This window comes from Manacus vitellinus, unplaced genomic scaffold (assembly GCF_001715985.3).
Source record: "Manacus vitellinus isolate BGI_N305 unplaced genomic scaffold, ASM171598v3 scaffold_11_pilon, whole genome shotgun sequence".
NCBI classification, from domain to species: Eukaryota; Metazoa; Chordata; class Aves; order Passeriformes; family Pipridae; genus Manacus; species Manacus vitellinus.
Window position 1 is genome coordinate 329,672 of NW_021938895.1, and position 24,902 is coordinate 354,573.

The 24,902-nt window shown below is 39.7% G+C and overlaps 1 protein-coding gene across 1 annotated transcript in view; it reads left to right on the forward strand.

Annotated features, from left to right (window-relative positions):
• The window catches only part of PKHD1 (PKHD1 ciliary IPT domain containing fibrocystin/polyductin), a 256,328-nt gene that overhangs the window by 155,704 nt on the left and 75,722 nt on the right, over positions 1 to 24,902 (forward strand). Inside the window, exons 50-55 of the mRNA XM_018088733.3 lie at positions 439 to 504; positions 1,819 to 1,938; positions 10,964 to 11,101; positions 19,302 to 19,415; positions 20,045 to 20,132; positions 23,436 to 23,590. Coding sequence (XP_017944222.3) covers positions 439 to 504; positions 1,819 to 1,938; positions 10,964 to 11,101; positions 19,302 to 19,415; positions 20,045 to 20,132; positions 23,436 to 23,590 — 681 coding nt within the window. The remainder of the gene's footprint in view (positions 1 to 438; positions 505 to 1,818; positions 1,939 to 10,963; positions 11,102 to 19,301; positions 19,416 to 20,044; positions 20,133 to 23,435; positions 23,591 to 24,902) is intronic.

Consider the following 24,902-nt stretch of genomic DNA (forward strand, 5'->3'; position numbering starts at 1 on the left):
ATTTTGGGGGCAAAAAAAAAATCAAAACCTGACTACAAAACAAAAGCTGTAATTCGCTTCTTGAGCCAGTTAATACATTATACATTCAATGGTGTGATATTGCCTGTGTTGGTAGAACTGCTGTGGATTTATAGTGGGATAAATGAGATTCCAGTTCCAGCCTAGAATTTCTGATTGTTGAATGTTTTCTTTTAGCTATTTCTAATGAGTTGTCTTGAGACCCTCCATGTCTGTAAATTAAAATGTGTTTGTTTAATCCTTTCTCAAAGCACAGAAAAAAAAGGACAAAAAATGCTTAGAAAACGTGTGTAGTAGCTCTTAAAAAAATGTTTCTGTATGAAATGGATAATGATGTCAGGAATTCATGTGTAGCAATTTATTTAGTATGATTTTTTTGTGTCTGTTCATTTGTAACTCCCTAAAATTCTCTGTGTTCAGTCACAGGAGCTGACTTAATTCAGGTCACACTGAAAGAGAAGGAAAGAGTGGCTTTACCTACCCCAGGTGGGTGACAGTCTGTGTCAGAAAGGCTTGATGTGGGAGTCACACCATTTCTTTTTTTATGGCTTTTTCAGGAATAAATTGCTGTTTTTTTACTTCAATATTTTGCACATCTATCAACACAAGAGAGATTCTTGGTATTCATTTAAGCATTTCATTGAGCCATATCTACCATTGCTCAAGATAAATGTGTGATTCCACAGTATAAAAGACTATAAACTTTTACTAAGAAATACCATGGCAGATCAGAAAGGTCATGGAGAATGTAAGACTACAGACTATTTTAGTGCTTCATGGTCTGACATTACTGCAGAGTTTCATGTTGAGTCAGACAGAAAAATACACCAGAGGCAAGGGAAACCTCCAAATTTTGGTATTAATTGCATAGCTACCTTGCTATGTATTAATAACAATAGTCTTTTAAGTGAATTTAGAGATATTTTTGCAGAGTATTTCCCCCAGAAAAAACAAGAGATGGAAAACCAGACCCAGCCTTAAGGAACTCCATAACGATTTAATTTCTCTGCATTTCCCTGTGTTGGCAATGGATGTTTTTTCTACTCCACAATGTTACTGAACTGGGTCCAGCCTCCAACACTTAGGCATGAGCTTACTCCTGTGTTTTCAATACCCAGTTAAGCCTTCCTCAATGAAAAAAAATGCCAAAATTCCTTTTACTGTGGTAGGACAGAAGTAGGTGCTTGTAGAGGCCTCCAGAGGGAGGCCCTGCCTGCATTACTTTAGGATTTACTAAACTTAGTGTGCAAGATTTCCCCTTAAAGGCTTTCCTTCCTCTCTTGGTGGCAGAACAAACTTAGGGGCAATTAATTTATGAAGCCTGGATTGTTAGCTCTCTAAAACAGAAGTGCAAGTCAAGCACCTGGCATTTTGTAAACTTAATTTATTCCAATATTTTCCTAAGGCTCAGGAGTTCCCTTTTGGATTTAACTGAAAAAGAAATCTTTGGGGAATGAGCTGGAGTTGCCACATGCCTTGGTCAAGCTTCTTTTCCAAGGCAGCTCTTAGTCACCCCTTGGAATGGGAAGACTCCTGCTTTTCTGAGTGCTAACAAGCTTGTAAGAGTTGATCACTCATTTTAAAAAATCTTTCATACTTTGGGAACTTGTGGAAATTCCTATGCCCCGGGAATTCAATCAAGCATCTTTCTTTAAGCACGGAACATAACAAAGAGCAGTTAATGTTGCTTCATCAGTGACAGGAGGATGATAATGTCACAGATGCTCGATTATCAAAGAAATGGTAATTCTTCCAGCTACTGAATATTATAACTCTCTCGTTGTATTTCCTGTTTTGTAGATCCTTATGATGCTGTCTTGAAGTGGTCACACCCAGAGACATGGCATGACGTGGGAAAAGGCTGGGGTGGATCCAACTGCAGCATCCCAGGCCCTGGGGAAGATGTCATCATCCTACCTAGTACGTAAGGAAGGAAAGGTGTTTAGTTCCTGTAGAAGGGCTGGGCTCTGTCTGCATTAGGAAGTATATTTGTGTTGTAACATGGACTCCTTGGCACTAGTGGGCATCCAAGTGTGTGCAGGACACCACACTTGTTCCTTGTCACATGGAAATCTTGACTACAGTACAAAAATGTAAGTTTTGGAAGAGAATAATACTTCTTTTCCATTTACATACACACAAACACACACACAGTCATTCAAGCTGAAGTATGTTCATGAACCTTGTTTGAGGAGCAGAGAATTTGCAAGGCCCAGAACCACCAAGTCACAAGGAGCTTGTCTCTTGACCCATCTCTCTGTGTTTTGAGCAGGGATCATATTTTACAGTTCCACAATGGTACCACCTTCCAGTTTATTTTCCTGTTGTAATTCCCACTATCAGTGATAATCTCTCAAACCATTTGCCGTGGATGCCTCCAAGATGTTTTAGGTCATGTCTGTATTTCAACTTGAGTTACATGTAAATCCCAGCTCAGCTTACAACATCACTGCAGGAAAACTGAATTCTGGTGAATACATTAGGCAATTTGCAATGAAATCTGGAGTAAAAAGCTTGTGATAACCATTTTATATAAGAGCTGACCCTGCTCTGATGAGGAAGTTGGACTAGATGAGGTCTTGAGGTCTCTTCCAGACATAATGATTATATGATCCTATGAATATTGTGTGGTTGGTATCTGACACGTTCTAGGACCTGGTACTGACTCCTCCTCAGTGGTTTGAAACCGGGCAAGTCACTCTACCTACCACAGCTCCACTTCTGGAAATGGGGATAACACTGCACCATGTCTATTCCTCTTCACCTCTTTTTGGTTCATGGCCTTTGTGGAAGGCAGTGTTTGGTTTGGTATTTTTGTGTGGAACCTCATTCATGGTTAGGGCTTCTCTGATCTATGTTATTAAAATAATAGATATATATATTTTCAGGTTACATTAAGAATTATGATCAACCTTCAATGAATACTTAGTTTAATCTTTGATTTTCTGGTTAATATGAAAAGAAAAACCACCAAAACCCCTGTGTACTTTTTTAAAAAATGCTTTTCTTCACTTCTGGGGGGAAGTCACATTGAACTGAAGAGTAGATAATTTATATTTTCTGATTAAATCCATTTTTCCTGAAAAAAAACCAAACCACAATGTGTGTTTTTTTTCCCAGTTCTACCATCTCACTGGCTATAATACATAACTGTGATTAGGTACTAGTTCAATGATGGTATTATGTAGAGCTCCAGGGCTCAAGTCATTTGTTTATAGGATGATACCTTGTGCTGTTTGAAGCACTCCAGGATCATCCTGGCTAAGCTATCAGACAGCTCAGTTCCTACCCCATTCTTACCTCTGTTACATTTGACCTTTAATTAAAGAGTAGGATATTTCACATATGCTTTGCTCTCTTTTGGATCCTCTTGCCATGGTTGGATTTTGCACACATGTTTTGGCATATTTTGTTTTTCCTGCTCTCCAAGAACAAGGCCAGAGACTACACCAGAACATCTGTCTCAACTTCTTGTGTATCACATTATATCCAGTTCACCAATATCAGCCCATGATTGTCAAAAGCCCAGGAACATTTCAGTCTTCAAAATCATGTGTCAGGTGCAGATATGAAGAGACACAATGGTAAATCACAACTTACACAGAAGCAGGGAATAAAAATTGAATAAATAGATAGGTTTGGCCAAGAGTTTGGAGTTCTGTTGTTTAGATCAGATCAGGAGAGAGGAAGCTGGATGCTGAGATTGTGATGGTCCTTTAGTGCAACTCACCTATGAATAAAACTCCTCTGTGTTTCCTGCAAAGTTGAGGCACAGGAGCATGTCCAGAGAAGGGCAACAGAGCTGAGAAAGGGTCTGGACCACAAGAAGTGACTGAGGGTGCTGAGAGAGGCTCAGCCTGGAGAAAAGGAGGCTCAGGGGGGACCTTCTTGCTCTCTGCAACTCCTTGACAGAAAGGTGGAGCCAGGTGGGGGGCTGTCCCTTCTCCGAAGGAGCGAGTGATAGGACAAGAAGAAACAGCCTCCAGTTGCACCAGGGGAGGTTTTGATTAGGAACAATTTCTTCACTGAAAAAGTTGTCCAGTCCTGGCACAGCTGCCCAGAGCAGTGGTGGAGTCACTGTCACTGGAGAGATTTAAAAGACGTGTAGATGTGGCTCTTGAGGACATGGGTCAGTTGCGGGTTTGGCTATTCTGGGTTAACAATTGGACTCAGTGATCTTAGAGGTCTTTTCCAACCTAAACAATTCCATGATTCTATAATCCTTTCAATAAAATACTTATTCTAGCTGCCCTGTGATGCTGACCATGGCCTTTGTCACGTACCACAAGGCCCTTCATGACTAAGCCGTGCCTGGAGCGTTGCTCATTTCTGCCCCCAGCCCAGTCCAGCCCAACTGATCTAGTTCTGGGACTGGAGACAACACTGCTGCATCAGCACGGTGGTGCACCAGAACTAATTAGCTCTCCTGAGAGACAAAGCTCATTAGCTCTGGCCTGGCACTGTGCAGCATGACCCTACAGCTTTTGGGGTCAAAAGCAATGTCCCATGAATTTAGAGCAGTGTTTGTTTGGTCAGTTTAACTGGGGCATGTCTGTGCTGCTGGGTGAGGTACAGGGATTCTCCCTAACATATTGGTGGCTACTAGTTAAGAGGCAGCAGGGTAAAGATTGGGCTATTAAATACAATCTGCATTTTACCATGGGCAGGAATGGAACTGAGGGGCCAGGACAATAATATCTGCCCAAAACCAGAATGCCTGAGCAGCAGGATGAGACCCTTGGAGTTCCCAGTTCTAAATCACCTCCTCAGTGCAGGGTGCTCCAGAGTGTACAATAAAACTGTCCCTGCTCTTCAGAGGGGCTTTACTGGTCAAAAAAACCCCACAACAAAATGCATAATGGATTAAAAAGAAAGAGGTAAGTGGAAACTGAAAATGCACTGCCTGCTAGGACAAGTGGAGAGCCACACTGTAAATCTTCTTCCTTTCAGCAACAAGCATGAAGGTGTGTTGGTGGAGTTTGGGTTGGATATTAAGAAGAGGATCTCCACCCAGAGGGTGGTTGGGCACTGAACAGGCTCCCCAGGGCAGTGGGCACAGCACCAAGGCTGCCTGAGCTCCAGGAGTGTTTGGACAATGCTCTCAGGGGCAGGGTGGGATTGTTGGGGTGTCTTGTGCAGGGCCAGGAGCTGGACTGGATGATCCTTGTGGGTCATGAACACAAACACAAGCTATCTATCATACCATCTACATTGAGAGGATACTGTTCTGTTGTGTGCCTACCTATTCTGATCATCTTCCCTCTATTTTATTACTGCTTTCCCTCCTCAATCTTGCTGGCTTGGATATGTTGAGGCACTTACTGTCATTGGAGTCAACAGAGTGCAGGCCCTTAAATTAGAGCCGTGGTCCTCACTGCTGGGATAAGGGCCCTGGATTTGTTCTCAAATAAAGGCATTTAAAATGCAGTCAGGCAAGATGAATTTTTTGTCTATTTCTCACGCTTTGCTTTGCCACCACAAGTGTTTGAGCTTCCAGTTTAAAGAAAGTCAACCCCGTGTTTGGACCCAAGATTTAAAATGAAATCAACAATTTTTAAATTTATCTTTAATTGTAGCATTTTATGGATGTTCCCATTTCCACTGGTTTGTGCATGACCTTCTAAAATGAGACTGACTCTAATTGGCTACAAAAAAGTGAGAGTTTGCTCTTGTGAGAATAAACACCCTACAAACCACCCAAACTTTATGCTGCCCTGCACACCCAAATAAGTTTTTGTGATTCACTCCTGGAAAGATGCAGCTGTGTTTTACCCCTTGCTGTCTTCTGGTTACTTAAAATTCTCTTCTGGTAGCCATCTATAATGATTTTCAGGTTGAAAGCCTACTTTTAGTATGCTGTGCATTACTGGGTTAGTCCTTTCAGCCCCCAAAGAACAGTTTTAGAGTTATAAAAGCAAATAATAGGTGTTCAGCGCTTGTTTTTAGCATGAGGAAGTGCAGGGGAAGATTTTGGTCTGACATTGTTAAAATCTCTGAATGAACGTGGATTCCTAGAGTTCACTGAAGAACTGGGCCACTGTCTAAATTTAGCTAATGAAAGCTTTAATTTGCTTATTTAACAAAATAAGCAAAATCACATCTTTAGGGCTGCCTCATGGGCTGGACTCTGGTGGATCCCTCTCAACTCAGCATATTCTATGATTCTATAAGTTTGAAAAGGTTAAAAATACCTCTATTAGCAAAATATACATATTAGAAACCAGGTTTTTGTGCCGTCGTTTAGTGTATGCTTGACACGTAGAGGATGTGATTTGGAGAGTTTAGAAACTGGGATTGTGCACCAAGGGATTGTGTACCAAGCTATTCTTTTTTTTTCTTTTGGCTTGTTTTGAAAGCATTGGCGAGACTTCAGGATTTGATAGACTCTTAGTACAAAGATGAATTTCACTTGCAGCGGGGTGGGGCCCTCACGTTAAAGTGGTTTTTAGTGTTGATGTGTTATAAGTCCACTCAGTGTCTGGCTCCCCAGCAGATACAAGTCTCTTCCAGCCTGATCTGGAAATCCTCAGCTCAGGCTGCCACAACTCGTGACTTAATCTCTGGAGGTTCATCCTCCAGAGCTGCAGCCATCCCACAAGGACTTCTCACATGCATCAGGCTTCAGCAGTCACACCATCTCGCAAAACAAGCTGCAGGAGATTAGTCATGCCCTTCCAGCAGCCAACAGTGGCATTAGCTTCCCAAAGCTCTCGGATTTTCAGGGCTTTGGTTTATGGTTTTCAGTGTGACACACTCCTGATGCAGCGTGCTCTGGGTGGAAGGAGAATGTGTTATAATTCCAAGCAAAGGAATGCTGTTTTGAAGGCTATTGACATGATATCATGTAGCCTCCGGCAATTTCTATCTCCTTTTTTTTTTATTCTTTTTTTTTTCTTTTTTTTTTTTTTTTTCCAGTGGTGGAATTCACTCTGTTCTTCATTTTCTGATTTTGATTTTCTTTGAAGTTTTCTGTTTGAAGAGATGAATGCTGGAGTACTGTATCTCATATAATAGCTCTCTGTTGTGCCTGATTTCCATTCAATGGCATGCTATGGTGTTTTATACAGCAATGCTGTTGATCAAAGGCATTTTGTGTCATTGCTGGAGTCATTAGTGACTTCTCAGCATTGTATGTCTGCACATTAAAACTCTGCCATACCTGTGAGCTTTTTGTCTGAAGAAAATATATGTACAATGAAATGTAGCCCTGTTTTCAGACTCAAACTATGGTTTGCTGAAAGTGGTCGCTTGCCACTATAGAAATATCTTCATGGGGGAAAAGCAACTCTGGTTTGTCTTTCTCTAAAAGTAAATCCCTAGAGCTCAGTGACCTAAAGTTTATTATTTTAACTGCTTAGTCATGACCTCCCCCATGAGATAAATGAGTGCATTCTATAAGGACCATGTAAGGAAGTTGTGTTTGAATTTGTTTGCTTTTCTCCTCAAGTGCAGAAGGACTTTTTTCCCCCCTCAAAGGAGTGTTCTGTTGTTTCTGCAGAGCAACATTTCGCCATATGAGGACTTCACACCCCAAGCATCACACCCCAGAGTGTTGTTCTTTTAAACTGAGGAAACTGTAGGCTTGCAGAGATATCTCCGAATGGGGAAATTTCTCACTCCTGTGTTTCAAGGCTCACACATGATTACAGAGCAGTTACAGAGCAGTCAGCATTTCTTTTATCAAACCTTTTTTAGAAAGATGTGCAACTCAGCAAAAATATCTGTTCTAGACTGAAATGTGACATATAAATGGCATGCCTGGGAGCGCTGCTTCTTTTCCTTGTAAAAATGTTTCAGCCCGTGTTTGATGAATATACTTATGGCCTTTGTCAACTGCAGCTTTTTGCCACATTCTTGAGCTGTGATTTCACAAACTAGATTCTCCCCTTCTGTCTGAGAGATACCATTCTAACAACATCTCCCCCCCCATTCTCCTCTCTGTTTCATATCCTCACATACTGTGCCTTCCCTTCACAGCTCTGCAGGGCATGGGACTCTACCTGTCCTGTAAAAAGATTATAGGCAGGAGTTCCTTCATGCCTGTAAAAACATATTAAGTACAAATAGTATAAGATTTAGGGGGAAAAAAGAAAAAAAAAAAACACTTGCTCCCTAGAGACTTATTACATCTGAATGCTGTGAAAATTTTACATGCTTGAAAGACTTTTTTAGCCCAAGGATGCAGGGAATCTTTTTTGGGATGAGGGGTTCAGAGTAACCATGGGTAGCTGCACTGCTTGGTATAGTCCTTGAGAACAGAGGTCCTGGGCTTTCAGGGTGTCCCTTGCTGATGTCCAGAGACAAAGAATAAAAAAAGGGGGGCAAAAGGAAGAGCTGGGATGATTGGGTTACAGGGATCAAGTAGGAACATGTATGTAGGAGACAAACAAATCTGTAAGCAGAGCCAGGACCCCAGACCTGAAAACAGAACCTGAAACAGAAATTTCCTTTCCCTGGAAGCTCTTTCAGGGTTGCAAAACTATGAAGCCAAAAAACTAGGAAATGCTATTATTGAAGGCAGCCTACTTATATTTTCTTTCAGTCCACTTGTTAGTGTACTTCATGGGTTTTCATAGAGTCATATTGATTATGTTTACTGCCAACAGGGCTCAGGAATGTTTTTAAATCTTTGTGCTAAATAGTTTGAGTCAGCCCCTAATTACTTATTTTGGGGAAAGGACTTTCCCTGTGCTACCCATTGTGTGGTCATTTGTGTCTTCATGCAAAACAGTTGTTTATGGCTGCAGGCATAAGAGAAACTGTGAAGTAGCTGATCCACTTCCCAAGGCACTTTGGTTTTTCTTATGTTCCACACCAAAATGGTTTTCAAATGGCCCTTTCTTACCAATCTGTCAAAATCCATTGGAAAATTTGTGTGTTCCTGAATTTCTTCCATTTTGTGTATCTGTGTCTCATAATTAATGCATGTGAGATCAATGAAAATCACAGAAAATCTCTGGGTAGGGTAGGATCAGCTGTCATCATGTTGAAGATTTTCATTTTCTGCAAGCTATTTCTGTGAAAGTCTGGATTAGATCATGTCATTGAACCCCTTGCTAAGGAAACACCTTGTTTTTCATTCTTCCAGGAACAGCCACTGACTCAGAGATGCACCATACCTGGAAACTGTTACTGTTGTCAGTAACAAAGGGGGATGGAAACCACAATTTCAAGGCCTGAGCTGTTTTCCAGAGCAACCAAGAAGCTCTTAGTGACATCAAAGACCATTAGATAGGCCCTGAGGGTGGAATTCACCTCTGTGCAATGGGGTGCCTCTAAAAATACACCATTTACATCCTTCCTCATGTCCTACTTGGAAAGCCTAAGTGGCATTTAAAAGGTTCCCAGGTGCAGATTTGCAGCTTTAGGAAGCAGCAATGATGCTGTCATTGGGCTCAACCCACAACAGCCCCCACTCTGTTCTGCAATATAAAAATATCCTCCTTGCTTTCTCCTTAAGGATCTGAGGGAATGGTACTTCCCCTGATCACTGTTAACTGATTTATTAGAGGAGAATGAGCGATCCTAGGAACACAGAGTGGAAGAACTCATGGTGGACCCGGTGACTGGTTGAACTTGGTGATCTTAGAGGTCTTTTCCAACCTTAATGATTCCATGAACTCTGGCTTCTCATAGACTGTGTTGGTGTAAGCATCCTCCTGAATGGTGAGGAAGAGGTGGGATTTTATACACTAAACCTGAGAGAGCAAAGCCAGGCTGCAGAGAGGGAAAAGCAGTGACAGGGTGTCACTGGAGGGAGGTTATGGTGTGTGGCTACAGCTTGTCAACCTGTTGACAAGGTGGGGACTTTCAGACTCTTTGCACCATGAAGCACGTATTTGATACTGCTGGATTTTTTCACTTCTGTCAATCCCAGAATCCCAGGATGGTTTGGCTTGGAAGGGACCTTAAAGATCATCGAGTCCCAACCCTCCTGTCACGGGCTGGGACACCTTCCACTTGACCAAATTGCTCAAAGTCCCATCTAACCTGGCCATGAACACTTCCAGGCATGGGGCATTTTGTTCTTGGCTTTTTAAGAGAACTCTCATATTTTTTTCAATACCATGCTGTTTAGACACAGCTTAACTTAGTCCTGGTTCATTGCATTGGGTACTCAAGTCTTAGTTTCATAAACAAAGACAGATTTGCCCAGTGAGACTAATATGTCTCTAACTTGCTGCCCTCTACGTTAATTTTTAAAGGTTCAAGAATCATATGATGAGACTTAAGCATGCAACAATATCATTGTAAATATGATTATTTATTCATTGGTGAGATTACAGTCACCCCATGGAACCTCAGCTGTAGATGAAGCTCTGGTTGTGGATGCTACAAACCCATAAGCCTTGCTCTGGCAGTTCTAACCAGCCTGTCCAGAGGAGGCTAATAAGTTGATTAGAGGGATGGAGCACCTCTGCTATGAGGAAAGGCTGAGAGAATTGGGATTGTTCAGCCTGGAGAAGAGAAGGCTTTGGGGTTACCCAATTGCAGCCTTTGAGAACCTAAAGGCAGCCAACAAGAAAGATGGAGAAAGGCTGTTTAGAAGGGTCTGGAATGACAGGACAAGTGGGAATGGCTTCAAACTGAAAGAAGCCATTTAGATTGAATATTAGGAAGAAATATTTTTACTGTGAGATACTGGCACAGGTTGTCCAGAGAAGTTGTGGCTGCCTCCTACCTAGGAATATTCTGAAGCCAGACTGTATAGAGCTCTGAGAAGCCTGGTCTAGTGGAAGGTGTTCCTGTCCATGGCAGGAAACTTGGAATAACATGATTTTTAAGGTCCCTTCCAACCCAGGCCATTATATGATTCTATGAAAACCAACTTAAATAAAACAAAACTGAAGCCAAGCTGACATTTTTCACCACCATGCTACACTTTTTGGCAAGTACTGTTGGTAGGCTGCCATTGACCTTAACAGCCCTCTGCTTTGTTCCTCAGACCGGACCATCCTGGTGGATACAGCTCTTCCCCCTCTGAGAGGACTCTACATCCTGGGGACCCTCGAGTTCCCCAGCAACTCCAGCAATGTCCTGAGTGTTGCCTGTGTCGTCGTGCTCGGGGGTGCTCTGAGAGTGGGTAAGTGAAGAACAGCTGTTTTTCTGGATCCCTGGGGTTTATTTCTGCTATTGATAGGGGAAAAAAGTGTGAAGAAAGACTGTAGAGTGTTGCTGTGAGCATGCTGTCCAGCCTGATGCCCTGTAGATATCTGGATATCTGCAATGTAGACACCCAAAATCCACATTAAGCACGACGATTATCCACTGGAGCTAATTACCTATTAATAGCAACACATTACAAATACTGCAGTCTTCACCTCACTCCTGTTTTCACTGTGGCAGAGATTTTATCTGATACATGTAAAAGTCCTCCCTACTACCTGGGGGTTGGTTTTTGAGACAGTAATTCCTCAGGGTAGGACCTACCCTGGTGTTCAGGCAGTGCCTGGTGTCTGTGGGCATTAATAGAGCACTTTTTGTGACACAGAAATATTTAAAATCAACATAAAAAGAGTCATGGAGAATCCCCAGAATGCTTGGAAATCACACACTCTGGTATGAAACAGCTGGATTCAGCACATTTGTGTCTCTCATCCCTCTGTGCAGATGAGCACCAGGATCCCAAAAATACCACCCTGTCCCTACTTCTTGTGGTTTTCAGAGTCCCCAGAGTCACTAGAGCTGTTCCACATTATTTGCAATGGACAGGATCAGTGTTTTTCCATTCAGAAGTAGTTACTCACATAATTGCCTTTAAATATTAAGGTTCCTAAAGGCAGGCATTATATTTACTTGCAGGAATCCTTAGGATGCTGGGATCACATTGTTGATCATTGCTTGACCTTTCCCAAGATTGGTTTCATGAACTTTAAAAAGAGAATTTGTTTGTGTAATCACCTCCTGAGGAAGTCTGCTCCAATATTTGTTTGTTGTTAATCTCAAGGGACTTTTTAGTTAATACAGTCCTGGCCAAAAAAGTTATTTTGCTGTCTTGTGCTTTTCTTTGGAAAAAAAAGGTTGGAAAGCTTAATCTGTGAGGTTAAAATATACATGTATACTTAAAAGAGTGTCAGTCATTTCTTACTTACGCTCCTTTGCACTTTAAATATGGGTTCATATTGGTTTTAAGAAAAAGCATGTGTTCATTGCTAAAAACACTTATTAAAAAAACATTGAGGCACTTTGCTGCACAAACTCCCCTCCAGCACATCTGTGAGTAGTAATGATATTAAAAGCCAAGCAGGTATTTGCAGCTGTTGAGTCCAGCATCTTTTGGAGAGCTATCCTTGTTTCAACTGTTTCAGATGATGGTGGGTAGAGACTCTGCAAGGTTCCCACATCTTATACTGGTTTCTCTACTTGCTTGTAGAGCTGGGAGTGCATGTGGTTTTGTTTTTTTTTTTCCCTCCCCTTCTTCTTTCTCTTCCCCTGTGTTCGAGGCCTTAAGGTAACGTCTTGGAGCCCATCTGTCCAATCCTGCCTGTTCCATGCCTGAAGGAAGGGTTTTGAAGCCCATCTGTCCAACTCCACCACACCCTAAAGAAATCCTGACACAAAACAGATAATGAGACAGTTTAGTAAACAGATTTAATAGATGTGGACATCAGCATTCAGCATTGCCTGAGCAGGATCTCAGGTTGGCATCACATGAGCCAAATCCCCAGGTCCTGCCTGTTGTGTAATTTCTCCATGCCCTGTTTTCAGTGTAGCAATCTTTGGCCATGTGCTATTACTTTTGATTCCATGGCCTGGAATAAAGGCTTTCTGGTAGAGCCCAAGTACTTTTTTTTTTCATTTAAACTGCTAGAGAAAAATGATAAGTTTAGAAATACATCTTATTTGGACTTTGGTGTCTTCCAGAGCTCTTGGCATCTTATCTGCAGGGAAAAAAATAAAGTCAGAAGGTTAAATTAAGACTATAAGTACGTAGGGACTGAGTGGTGATGAGAAATATATAACAAATGAAAAAATCAGTTTAAAATTGGAATTTAAGAAACACAAGAACCTCACTAGTTTTATTGAAACAATAATTTACAGGCAAACTGGGATGAGAAAGTACAGTATTAGCTGGGAGATCCCGATTCTTGCAACACTTTTGACTTTACAGGGTCAATCATCACTTTCCTCTTTCATGTAATGATCACAATCCAGTGGGAATTATGATCAACAGAATCACTGGGAGGTGTGAGATGATTAAAGATAAAGAATTCTATCAGACCCCTTGGAAAACCCAAAGTAAAATATGTGGATCTATCCCCACAGTAATTTCTCTGAGTGTTCCTAGGCTTTCATTGTTCTTGGATCCAGGAAAATTTTCTGATTACTTCTACTCTAGTAGTCCAAGCTCTCAGATAAGGAGCTTCTCTCTTTGACTTACACCTTCAAAGTCTTTTATTTGATGGTGATATTTGCAATAAAATTTTAGTAACAACTTTTACTTCTATTTCTCTGTGTTATCATGCTGTAAAAAAAAAAACAAACAAAAACCCTGGCTATTTTTCCAGTTTGATTAAGGAGAGTTTGAGGTTCAGAGAGATTAAGAGATTTGCTAAATGTCATTAGCACACCTGTGTCAGAACAGCAATTTTTGAGCTCGACATCTCAGAGTTGTTTTCCATTCTCAGCTAGGATGATACCATTCATTTTAAACCATAGGCATTAAAACATAGATGATATGTGCAGAAGGTGTCCTGTTCCACTGCTGAACAAAGCCCTCAACTCTCCATAAAGCTGAAGAAAACACTGAACTTCTCTTGGCACAAATTGATCTTCTGGACTTAACCTGAACTCCACTGCACTCAGCTGCTCTTTGCTGGCAGGCTGGTTTTGCTTTTTACAGTAGAACTTGCCAAGTAATTATCCAGATAGGATTGAATTTCTCTGTTTTAGTTTCAACTTGTCACATTCTTTTTTTCACATATCTTGTGATGGCTGCTTGTCAGTCATGTCACTCATTGGAGGCAAGAAGCCTAAGGTTATCATTAGCTCATAGCTTGATTGTCTGGAGATGAAACCCCAGACAATTCTGATGCCTCTTGTCTTGCTTGTGGTAAGAGCTCTAATACATATACTCAGCTTCTTTTCTAGGAAGAACCCCCTTATTGACTTCCCAAAGGATAAATCACTGTATTTCATGAAATGGCCATGTGTTAGTATCGATTAATGCTCAGAATTATAACAACAATTAGGGCACCAGTGAGTTTCACCAATTTACTGTCTTTTCCAACTTCTCTAGTTCTGTGGGACCCACCTTCTTTATCTGTGAGCTGAGTCCCATCCTGCAGTCACGTATCACCCCTGCACTGCTGTTCAGCTTGTATGAAGATGGAACACTGCTTGTGTGTTTAAAGCAATTTTTCATCTCTGATAACAAAAAAAAAAGTTGTTTGAAAAGCTGATTGCATCATCTGAATCCCCTTAAATTAATAGCTCAGCCTCTGGGATTTTGGCTTTTACCCTTTCCAAGTCACTTGGTTTCTTTTAACTGATCATATCATCTAGGGAAGGGATTTGATTCACAAGTTTAGGACACACAAATTTAGATGTAACATGTGGACATCATCATGTGAGCTGCTGTTCCAGTAGAGATCTAACCAATACAGCCAGTGGAGCCCCTGCAGTCAGTGGGACTGTTTCAGACAGGTATCTAGAGCAAATCTCCATTGGAAACATCTGTATCAAGAAAATTAAATGTAGGTATGTGAATCTCCCGGGAAATAATGGTTCACTTGCCAAACTGTAAGGATTTTCTATCATTGTGGGCACACTCAGATGTTCCACCAGCAGAAGCCTCCAGCTTCTGCTTTAAAAGCCACTGTTCTTTCATTGATCCCTGTGGTATCCTCACAGAGAGGATTTGGAGTGCACTAGGACTCTCAGGTGCCATCCTACGCATCTCACTGCTTATTCCTTGGACATTCATCTCCCACTTCTGGCTGCTACTGGTTCCTGCTCCACAGTTTACTGTCTCTGAATTTTTCTTTTTGTTGGGCAGCACTACTTGTAAGAGGCGACCAAGTGAGGTCTCCTTGTTTTCGGGATGCTTTTCCAGGCTTCTTTGCAGAATGCAGGCTGAACACCTGACAGAAGGAAGTTCCGGAAGAACCAACAGTAGGTGACTATCCAGCTGTGTATTGACCATGAGTAAAATCTCTTCACACTTCCTGGTGACAGTATGTCACAGTTTTCAAAATAGCTGGGTGCATAGTGTCCAAGAAGTTTTGGATTCAGGAAACAGAGAGCTGGTATTGGAGATGGTCACAGCAAGATACTTAGCAAAGCCTATTTGCCAACGGGAGGGAGGAGATCTTATCTCAGAGATTTCCTTGCTCTTATGTACAACAGCTGTTACAGAGTGTTATGTCCTGAAAAAAAGAGAAGGCTAAAAGGGAGGAAACATCCACTGTTCTAGGGAAGAATCGAATGGGTTTTGCTATGAAAAAACAAACAAACAAACCAAAACAACACAGCAAAAATCTCTCAGGAAGAACATCTGGAATAAAACTGAAATACAAAAACAATGGAAAATGCTTTTGAAATTCAACAGCAAACTAGATCCAGACTGCAGTCCAGAATAAGTGAAAATCTGGACAGAAAAAAAAACATTTCTATTTCTGTTCTCCTTCTTTTTTTCCCACATATTTTCACACAGTAAGTTTTCTCCTCTCCAGATGTTAGACCTGATTAAGGATTAGGAACCAGCCTCAACCATTGTGCAAACAGATCTGTGCTGCAATCCAGGCAGATGCACCTCACACTTCAGGAAAGTATGGAATCAGTGGTGACTTTATCAACACCACAGGTTGTTTCCTAACATAGGATTATTATATATGTTTGTGGGATTTTTTGCACTGTGCAGAGCAATTGGAAGAATATGTGTTTGAGGAAGGCCTGGCACTGTCTTTAGTGTCTCTTGACCTTTTCTGCAGATCTCACTAGACATTTCCACCAGCTTCTAGTAATTTCCACATTGCAATTACCTATTTTCTCATTCTCTGCCAGCAGTGCCTTATTATCTCACCTTCTGAGCAACCAAGTTGCTCATCAAATTGTTGAGCCTTCCAGTTGTAGTAGGATATGAAGTGGGATACAGCTCTGTGCATCTCTTGTGCAGGATGGGTAACTCAACAGTTTGATGTGGTCTTATGTAGGACTCATTCACCACAGCAAAGGGGGGCAGGAAACCTGAAGTTTGCACATCCAAAGTTCAAAGATGGGCACTTAAAACCAAAATCCTTCACTGATGTGTTACAGAGATCATGATTCCCGTGTTGATGGCAACTTGGTAGTTTCAAGAAAGCTACTTGTTATCTATGATTTCATATACCAGCTACTTGTTATCTATGATTTCATATACCAGTTACTTTGCAAGGTTATAAAACTTATCCAGCACCAGTGACTCAATTATTTTGGATTTATTATTTTGGATTTCCCTATGAGTAAACTGACATAGCTGCTGTTTTCATATCCTCATTTTCATGAGCCAGTCTGTAGGGTTGAATTTAGACTAAGCCAAAGTGTGTATCTGAGACCTTACTCAGCTTTTCCCTTTGATTTCTTTGCTCTCCATCCATCCACAGAGAGATGGATGTTGCCTTGTTATTTTGAACGCCACAGAATCACAGAATGATTAAGTTTGGAAGGGACAATTGTGGGTCATCTGGTCCAGACTCCCTACTCAAGCAGGGTCGCTTATAGCATTCTTCACTTTCTTTCCTAATTCTTCGCTTTCAACTTATTCGTTATTTACTGTCCCACCTCTTTATTTTTCTTTTCTTCTCCTCCAATTTGTGTCAACCTCTCTGCTTACTTTCAGTATCTTCACACTATTCTGGGTGACTAATAAAATGTCATATGCCACAGGGCTTGCAAGACCAGACCTGTTTGATTCCATGTCCCCATTCCAGTCACTCAGCCTGTAATTTAGTGTGTGCCATGTTTGTGCTGTACCAGCATAGTGTGTTAATCACAAAGTTTTGTGCTACTAAGCCAAGTGCCTTGGAGAAGCCAATTAAACTATATCAAAGCTATTATCTTTATCAACTAAACCTGTAATCTCATTAGAAGGCGATAACAAGGAAGTTTCACAGGCCCTTTTTTCTACAAAAGCAGGTTGATTGGCATTAATTATATCATCCACCTTTAATGATTTATTAATGGTGCTCAGAGTTGGACATTCCATTTTTATTTATTTTTCCCCTAGAATCAGTGTCAAGTTGACAGGCCTGTAATTACCTGGGGCTCTCACTTTTATCTTTGTTTGAAATATTGGCACAATATTAGCTTTCTTCAAGGGCTCTGAGACATCAAGAGTGATCCCAAACTTACTGAAGAGTCCTCCTTCATAGTCCAATGAGTTTCTGGGTAAACTCTTCAGTAGCACTTGCATTCAAGTTACTGAAATCCATTGATTTAAAACCATGGAACTAATAATGACAATAAGCAAGTATTAAGACTATTTTTGTTCTAAGTATACTTATAATAAGTCTGATTTTTCTACTAATGGACCACTCCTGTGTTCTTTTGTGTCATTTACCATTTACAGTTTCCAGAAACTAAAACATTTCTGTGAATATTATCTTCCCTTTTTTATTTTCTTTTTTTCTCACTTTGATTGCATTTTTGGTTGATGTGCTTATTTTTTTGACAAGGGTAACATTCCTTAACATATTTGCTTTTTTGGACTAAAAAAAAATAAATTAACTAAATGTAGATGTAATTCTTTTAAGGGAATAATAACTTCCAGTTCAGTCCTATAGAACTCCAATTTCCAATCCTTTGTATGTGATTGTTAAGTTTGGAAGTCTATTTAAAAATGGTATTAAAATTGAGCTGAGAATTGGATATATTACACGGCTGGTTTTAACCAACTTAACTAGAATAGTAAATGTTTTGTAACCAGAAGTAAAATAATAAAACCAATAAAACCAGCAACAGCAATTTATAACTATAATTAATATTAATCCCTCACTTTAAGGGAGCATCATCATAATCAGGAAATTGTAATTGTGAATAACATGGTAAGATTGACGTAAAGGTCTCCAAACATTTTTGTTGAGCCTTTTTTTGGTTTCAGTGTAGCTAATACTTTATCTCATGGGGTATGGATGACCTGAGGATTGGCAAAGGTATGCTCAGGGTGAATATTTTAAATCACAACTTGCTGTGAGGGTGAAGCAGGAAAACAATCACCCTGCATACAAAAATAGACACAAGTGTCTCCATAACTCTGCTGCTGCTCTAGGTGGGTATTTGTTTAACCTCGGGCATCAGTGGCCAAAGTGTGTATCACTTAGTTCTGTTTTGTGAAAGCATATTTGGATACAGCCCAATTCCCGATTTTCTCCTCTTCACACCACAGTTTTGGGAGTTTAAACAAGAAAGTCAAAGATGGTTTGGGTGGACGATGGACATTGTAAGATAATCCCCTCCATGTCCCCAGAGAAACACGAGCTCACTGGTGGGAGATATATTAGATGGGCAGCATGCAAGTCTTGTACTCTTTACCTTTTACCCATTTAAAAGCTGCATAGAAAATTTAAATATCCTCAGATATCACTCAGACGCTGGTGGGGAACAATGAATTGTTTTATTGCTTTCACTTAAATAAAAAAAAAATGCTCTTAAAGCAAAGTGTTTCTTTAGGATACAAAATCAGCTCTCTTTTCCAAACTAGTAATTTTTAAATATTAAAAGAACATGACAGGCCAGCTAATTTTGTACAGATATGTATATATTTTTTAGTTCTACATCTGCTGCAGTTTTCTGTTGCATAATTGATTTAATCTCTAATTTTAAAGAAACGCTGAACTCCTTTACTGGACTACGCATACATTTCTCCAGGGCAAAAACTGTCCTACTTTTTCCTCTTTAGTATCTGTTTAGTGCTAGGCCATTTTCTTCTGAAACTGTGAACTGCCCTTGGTGAAATAAATGAAGGCAAAATTGGAATACAATTTACTGTACAGAATTATCACCATCGCACACCCCAAAACTTCTTGGGCATTTTCTTCTTCCCTGCTCTTTTCCCTCAATCCTTCCATTGGTCTGGCAAAAAACATTTTTCCCATCCTTGCCACACAAATTACCTGAGAACTGGTGAAATTGTAAAGGAGCAAAAAGGCAAAAATAGGCTGAGAAAGGAAATGCTGATTCAGCCATTTAGATGTTTGTTGAAAATTGGATTTACACAGATTTCCCCCCTAATTCCCCCATTTTCAGCATTACAAAAACCATTGATGCCTCTGTGGTGGATTGATGCTGTTCTGTCTTTATTGCAGGTTCTTTTCAACATCCCCTAGAAAGGGATTTAAAGCTGCTGGTCCTTCTTCGGGCATCTGAAGGGATTTACTGTGATCGTCTGGAGGGTATAAATGTCCACCCAGGGAATATTGGTATGAAACATTGAGTTCCCCTTTCCACAGGAAGCTTATCTTAGCCTGAATAGTCAAATCTGCCACTGTTGAGCCTGTTACTATATTGTACAGGTAAACATCTAACAAAGGCACACACATTTTTTAAGCTGTAATTTAATATTCTCAGATATGTCATCTACAGGAAAAATTTTTATATTTTGAATTTTTGCTCTGGTTTTGGGTCCTTTCCCCCTCAAAAAAAAAAAAATAAAAAAATAAAAAAGGGTTTTTCACAGATCACAAAGATTAATAATAGCTGAGTAATTTTTTATATCTTTCATTCCTCAATTTTTACTTAATTTGTTTACTTAGATAATTTTTTAAAATGATGAATACCATTGTCTGCAATTCTAATTTGAGTCGATGAGACTTCTGTGGTACAATCCCCTTTCTTGCCTATACATGTGATGGTCATTTTACTTTATTAATGATTTATTGCTAGTTCACTTTGTATTTCGAGTGGAGGCTGTGTGCTGGTTTTACATTTTTCATAAAATATAGAAACATACTTTAATATATATCAAGGTTTCCATATATTTAGTTATTGCTTCAGTTCTCAAATCTGTCTTTCCATTGACCTTTTAACTCCTCCTTCTGCTTTTTTCCAGGGGTTTATGGACAGGTGCAAATGTATAGTGCTTATCCTAAGATGCCTTGGACATATCTGGGAACTAACATTGCCCCTGGCAATGAAAGGTGGTATTTTGCCCAAATATGCTTTCAAATATTAAGTTTTGGCTCATGTTATTATGACTTGTGTTAATGTTCCTATGAGTTGTACTATTCTTTTGCTTTGTGATGGGCTCTGTTTAAACTATGTCTAAATAGAAAAAGAAAAACTATATTACTTCTTGCAAGAAAATTGTGCCATGGTGGGTAGGTTGAAACTAGATGATCTTTAAGGTCCTTCCAACACAGATTAAGTTTAATTCTAAAGAAATCAAAATTCTAGAGATGAATGAAGCTGATATTTCCTTTCTTCCTTCCTTCCTCCCTCCCTCCCTCTTCCTTTCTATTTCTTTTTTATAAGAAGATTTATTCTAAAGTGACCAATATCTTGAGGATTATTATGTTAATTTTGTTTTGAGACCTACATTAAAATCTCATCTCTGAATTAAGCAAAACTGAGATATGAACACTGATCTTCAGCATAGATCAATCCTTTACCAGCTGGTTTCTGTATGAACATCTTAATTTCTCCTCTTAGAGTCAATGTTTTTTTGTATATTTAATTAATGTTAATTGGCTGAAAGAATGTAAAGCTGCCTGTATAGCCTGCAGAGCAAGGTTTCTGTCTGGGCTCAGAGCCTCCCAAGGTATAGAATAATTTTCACTTACCCTTGGAAAAATAGCTTTGAAATGCTACTTTCTCTGTCTCCTGATGATGCCCATCCATAAACTTCCACAGCCCTTGCTGCAGACTTATCTTCATCATCACTTACCAGTGATTTCAGTGTGAAGGCTTGGCCAAAATTATCACCTAGGGCAGGTTAAGTGGAGTTGCCACAGATACTTATTTAGTGACTAGCTGAGAACTTGTCTGCAGAAGGATCTCTCCTGTACATACACTGACCACTGGGTGGGGTGGCACCTGTGAAGTTCTCCCTGAAGCTCTCACTCCTGATCCCCTGTTGCAAAAAATTGTTACTCCCTTTTGCTGTATTTCTTCCAAGTGCTTCATTTTAAACTGAGAGATGGATATTCAAAAAAAAAAAGAAAATCTATCAGTCAGGCCTTACAAAGGCTTGTTGAAAGAGTTCTCATCTGGGTAGCAGTGAAACATCAGCACTTAGGGAAGGAATTATTTGGAAAATGATTGTAGAGTTAGGCAGTGGAAGCATACAGAGCTCACCAGTAGGATTCATGTGTTGTTAGCACTCACTCAGTTGTGTGTTTAGTGTAGATTAATTGCTTAGGATTGCTGTATAGCTGATGTATTGCTGACTCTGATTCAAACCATACAATGTTAGAATCACCCTCTGGAAATTCTTCTTTTTCCCTGACTAAGATGAGAGTTCAGAGTAAGCAGATTCTTGACTGAAGTCTGCCAGTTAAACACTGAAAGGGATCCAGGCTGGACTTGGGCTGCTGCCCAGAGGTTTTATATGAAATATCATGAGCTGCTAAGATACAAGTGTTTGGAGTTCATTCATACACTCCAAATAGAGCACAAAGAGTTGTTTCAATTCTTGAAGTAAAGGAAATAAAGCTATTTATCATTAAAAGCCTACTGATAGCCAGCTAAGAATTAATGTGGTTACATACAGGAAATAGGCAAGTCAGTGCTAGAATATGAAAGCTGAAAGAAAATGAAGGCTAGAGGAAGTGGCTTTTTATTGAAGAAGAGAGAGAAGCTGCTGTATATATATTTCCAGCATGAATCAGCACTTGAGTTAGGGAAGGATTTATGCTTTCAAAAAGAAGGAGGAAAAAAAAAAGAAAACTTTTTTACTGAAATGAGTATTTCAATAGATTTAAATCTTGGATTTCTTTTTTCTTACAAGAACCATACATCTCTTACAAACCATACTTTCTTTTGCTTACCGCTTATTAAACTTCTTTGAAATGCAAGAGTCAGAAGAGTTACACTTGGTTCCACAAGATATAAATTATTATTGGAGTGTGTGCCTGGGACCAGATTTAAGATTCAGCTTCTAGTATGGGTTGCATGTGAACTGTCAAAAATCCCAAATACATACCACGATTATTTTTACTTTGTGTGGTTTTGCTTCCTTTTTGCCGGTGCATTTGTCCTTGAACAATACACAGTTCTCTGTCACCTCAGCACTTTCCTGCTATTTCAGAAGATATCCAGTGCTTCGTCTAAACAACAAAGGAAACCTAAATTTTGGTGGATTTCTCCTCTGAATGCTCACAAGCACCGAAAACTGGATTTACTCACCTGGAGCCTACTCATCTCTGAAAGAAGTTGTGGAAAGAGATTCTGGAAAAACTTGGCAATATCCCCTCAGGACTTTTCTTTCTCTCTGCACTTCTGTCACTCTTGACTGCATGTGGGGCATTCTCTGAGCTCACTAAATCCTCTGAATTCAGTCAGAATTTTCCCAAAAATTACCCAAGGAGTTTAGGTCATCATCTGTCCAGCAGTCACCCTATAATGGGACAAAATGTTTATCAAACATAGATAAACACTGATCATTATTCATTTTGTTTTCACTAAGTAAGGTTAAAAATCCCCTGAACTATAAATATAACTTAGAGTATGAAGGGAGATCTTCAGTTCAAGGTCTGTGCAATGTTTAAAAAGGCACTTCAGCTCCCAATAGAGCCAGTAAAGTTTTAGGTGCTGGGGCCTAGAAGATATTCAGCTACCAAGGGCAGAATTTGGGTATCTAAACAGAGATTTTGGGCCTATGTGAGATGTCTTTGGGCTCATATGAGATGCCTTCAAGTCCCCTTCATGGCTTGTACCTGTGTCTCCAGGAATGATCCATGAACAAGTCCTATCACATCCAGCAGCTGACGTCTTAGATATCCTGGAACGTCTCAGACAGCAAGAGTAGCTCCTTAGGGAATCAAATCCTGCTCAGTGTGCCCAATTCAGAGAGTTGATTTCCTTCTACCCACTGCTGACTGCACCAACCAACTCCAGTGGAAGCTTCAATGCCAAATACACAAACCCACACAACCCTACACATGGTTGTTGTTTAAATCCAAAGCTGACTTTCAGCTTTGTAGACCATTGGTGGCACCAAAAATGGTCTGATGTGTCTCTGAGAGGCAACTGGAGCCCTGAAATTCTGTGCTGGAACTGTACATGTTGTTATCAATGGTGTGAAATAGATGTTTCAGGATTAATTTCCTCCCACGTATCTCAGACATCTGTTTTTGCAGAAAGCCCTGAAGGGGCTTTTTCCTCCAGCATAGCCTGTGGATTTTTATTTTCTGAGATCTGCCTGGGCAAAACTTGTTCATTTTTTAGGACATCTGTGAGCATAACTCTCATAATGACATTAAATTTTTATCTTGGCGTTACAGGATTTTTGTGGAGGATGAAGTAGATTGGGATCATGGTGGAGATATTGTGATCACCTCCTCCTCCTATGAAGCCCACCAAGCTGAATTAGTTACACTTAAAGAAGTCCATGGTCATAGTATAAGAATTCATGAACACCTTCTGCACAGGCACATTGGTAAGGAATTTTAATTTCCATTTGAATTTTCTTCTGAAACATTGACTTTCCATTTCATATCTCACCTAGGGCAATTCTACTTGCTTAAGGTTTCTTCATTTCTTTCTCCATGTGATTTTTTTTCTTACTTTTTCTAACTGAAAACATGATGTTCAAGTTTGCACAGAATAGCTGATTCTAACATTAATTTCTGTGAATGGAATTCATTGAGTGCTGAATCATCTGGGAAACCTTTCTGGTGCTTCAAGTTGAGCTGCTTAACAGAGAGAGAAAGTAAATGATATTGTAAAGGAAAAACAAATGGAGGGGTTTAGGCCTTTTGCACAGTGGTATGTCAAAAACTGAAAAATCTTTTTAAAATAAACCCATTTTTCAAATTTCAAAATAATTAGATTCATGGAGTTTCAAGTGCAAAAATTTATCAATTCCATGGCATGAAACCAATGTACTTTTAATCTAATATGTAAATAAACATAAAATCTGTATGTAGCTCTATTTCCCATGTAGACTGCATGGGGTCTATATTTACTTGGAAAAATGGATGCAGTGTTGATAATGTATTTACTTTTATTTCAGCTAATAAAGTAAATTTATTACCATCTATTTAACAAAAGGAAAAGCATTTTATTAAGAGGTCAAATTCCAGAGCTCCAAGACGGGAATTTTTCCTGTGCATAGCAGTATTTTTTCACATTGATTTTATTCAAGCTTGTAGGATCAGAAATTAGGATGATGGATAAAAAGGTTCAGAAATACCATGTTTAAAATGCCTGGTGTTTAAATGGCTGTGCCAGTAATCAAAGCTTCACTTGGAACTGAACCCTGTTCTGCAATTATCCACAGTTTTAGTCAATAGTAGCCTCCATGGCACAGTTTCTTATGACAATTGCATTTTTCAAACAAAAAATGCAGTTCAAAGGATAGCAATTCTAGACTCTATTTCCATTAGTTTATACATGGCCTTTCCTTTTTTTTTTTCATGAAGGACAAAACCTGCTAGTCAGTCCTGTGGACAGAGAATTGTTCTTAATCTATTTTCTTAGCTAATGGAGATGTCATAAATGTATCATGAGGTGAAATTATTGCATACACATTGAGCAATTGCTAGATATAGCTAAAAAAAATAGAACTGAGGGGAGAATGATGAGCAAGGTAAATACTGGGATTCACCTGGGCAAATGGAGATACCCACAATAAATATTCACACATGAGTTAGTCACTCTCAGCTCCCTTGATAATTAAGCAGAAAAATACATAAAATACATCCTTCTCACTTGTATATCATCTACCCCTAAAGCAGGTGTATAAAACA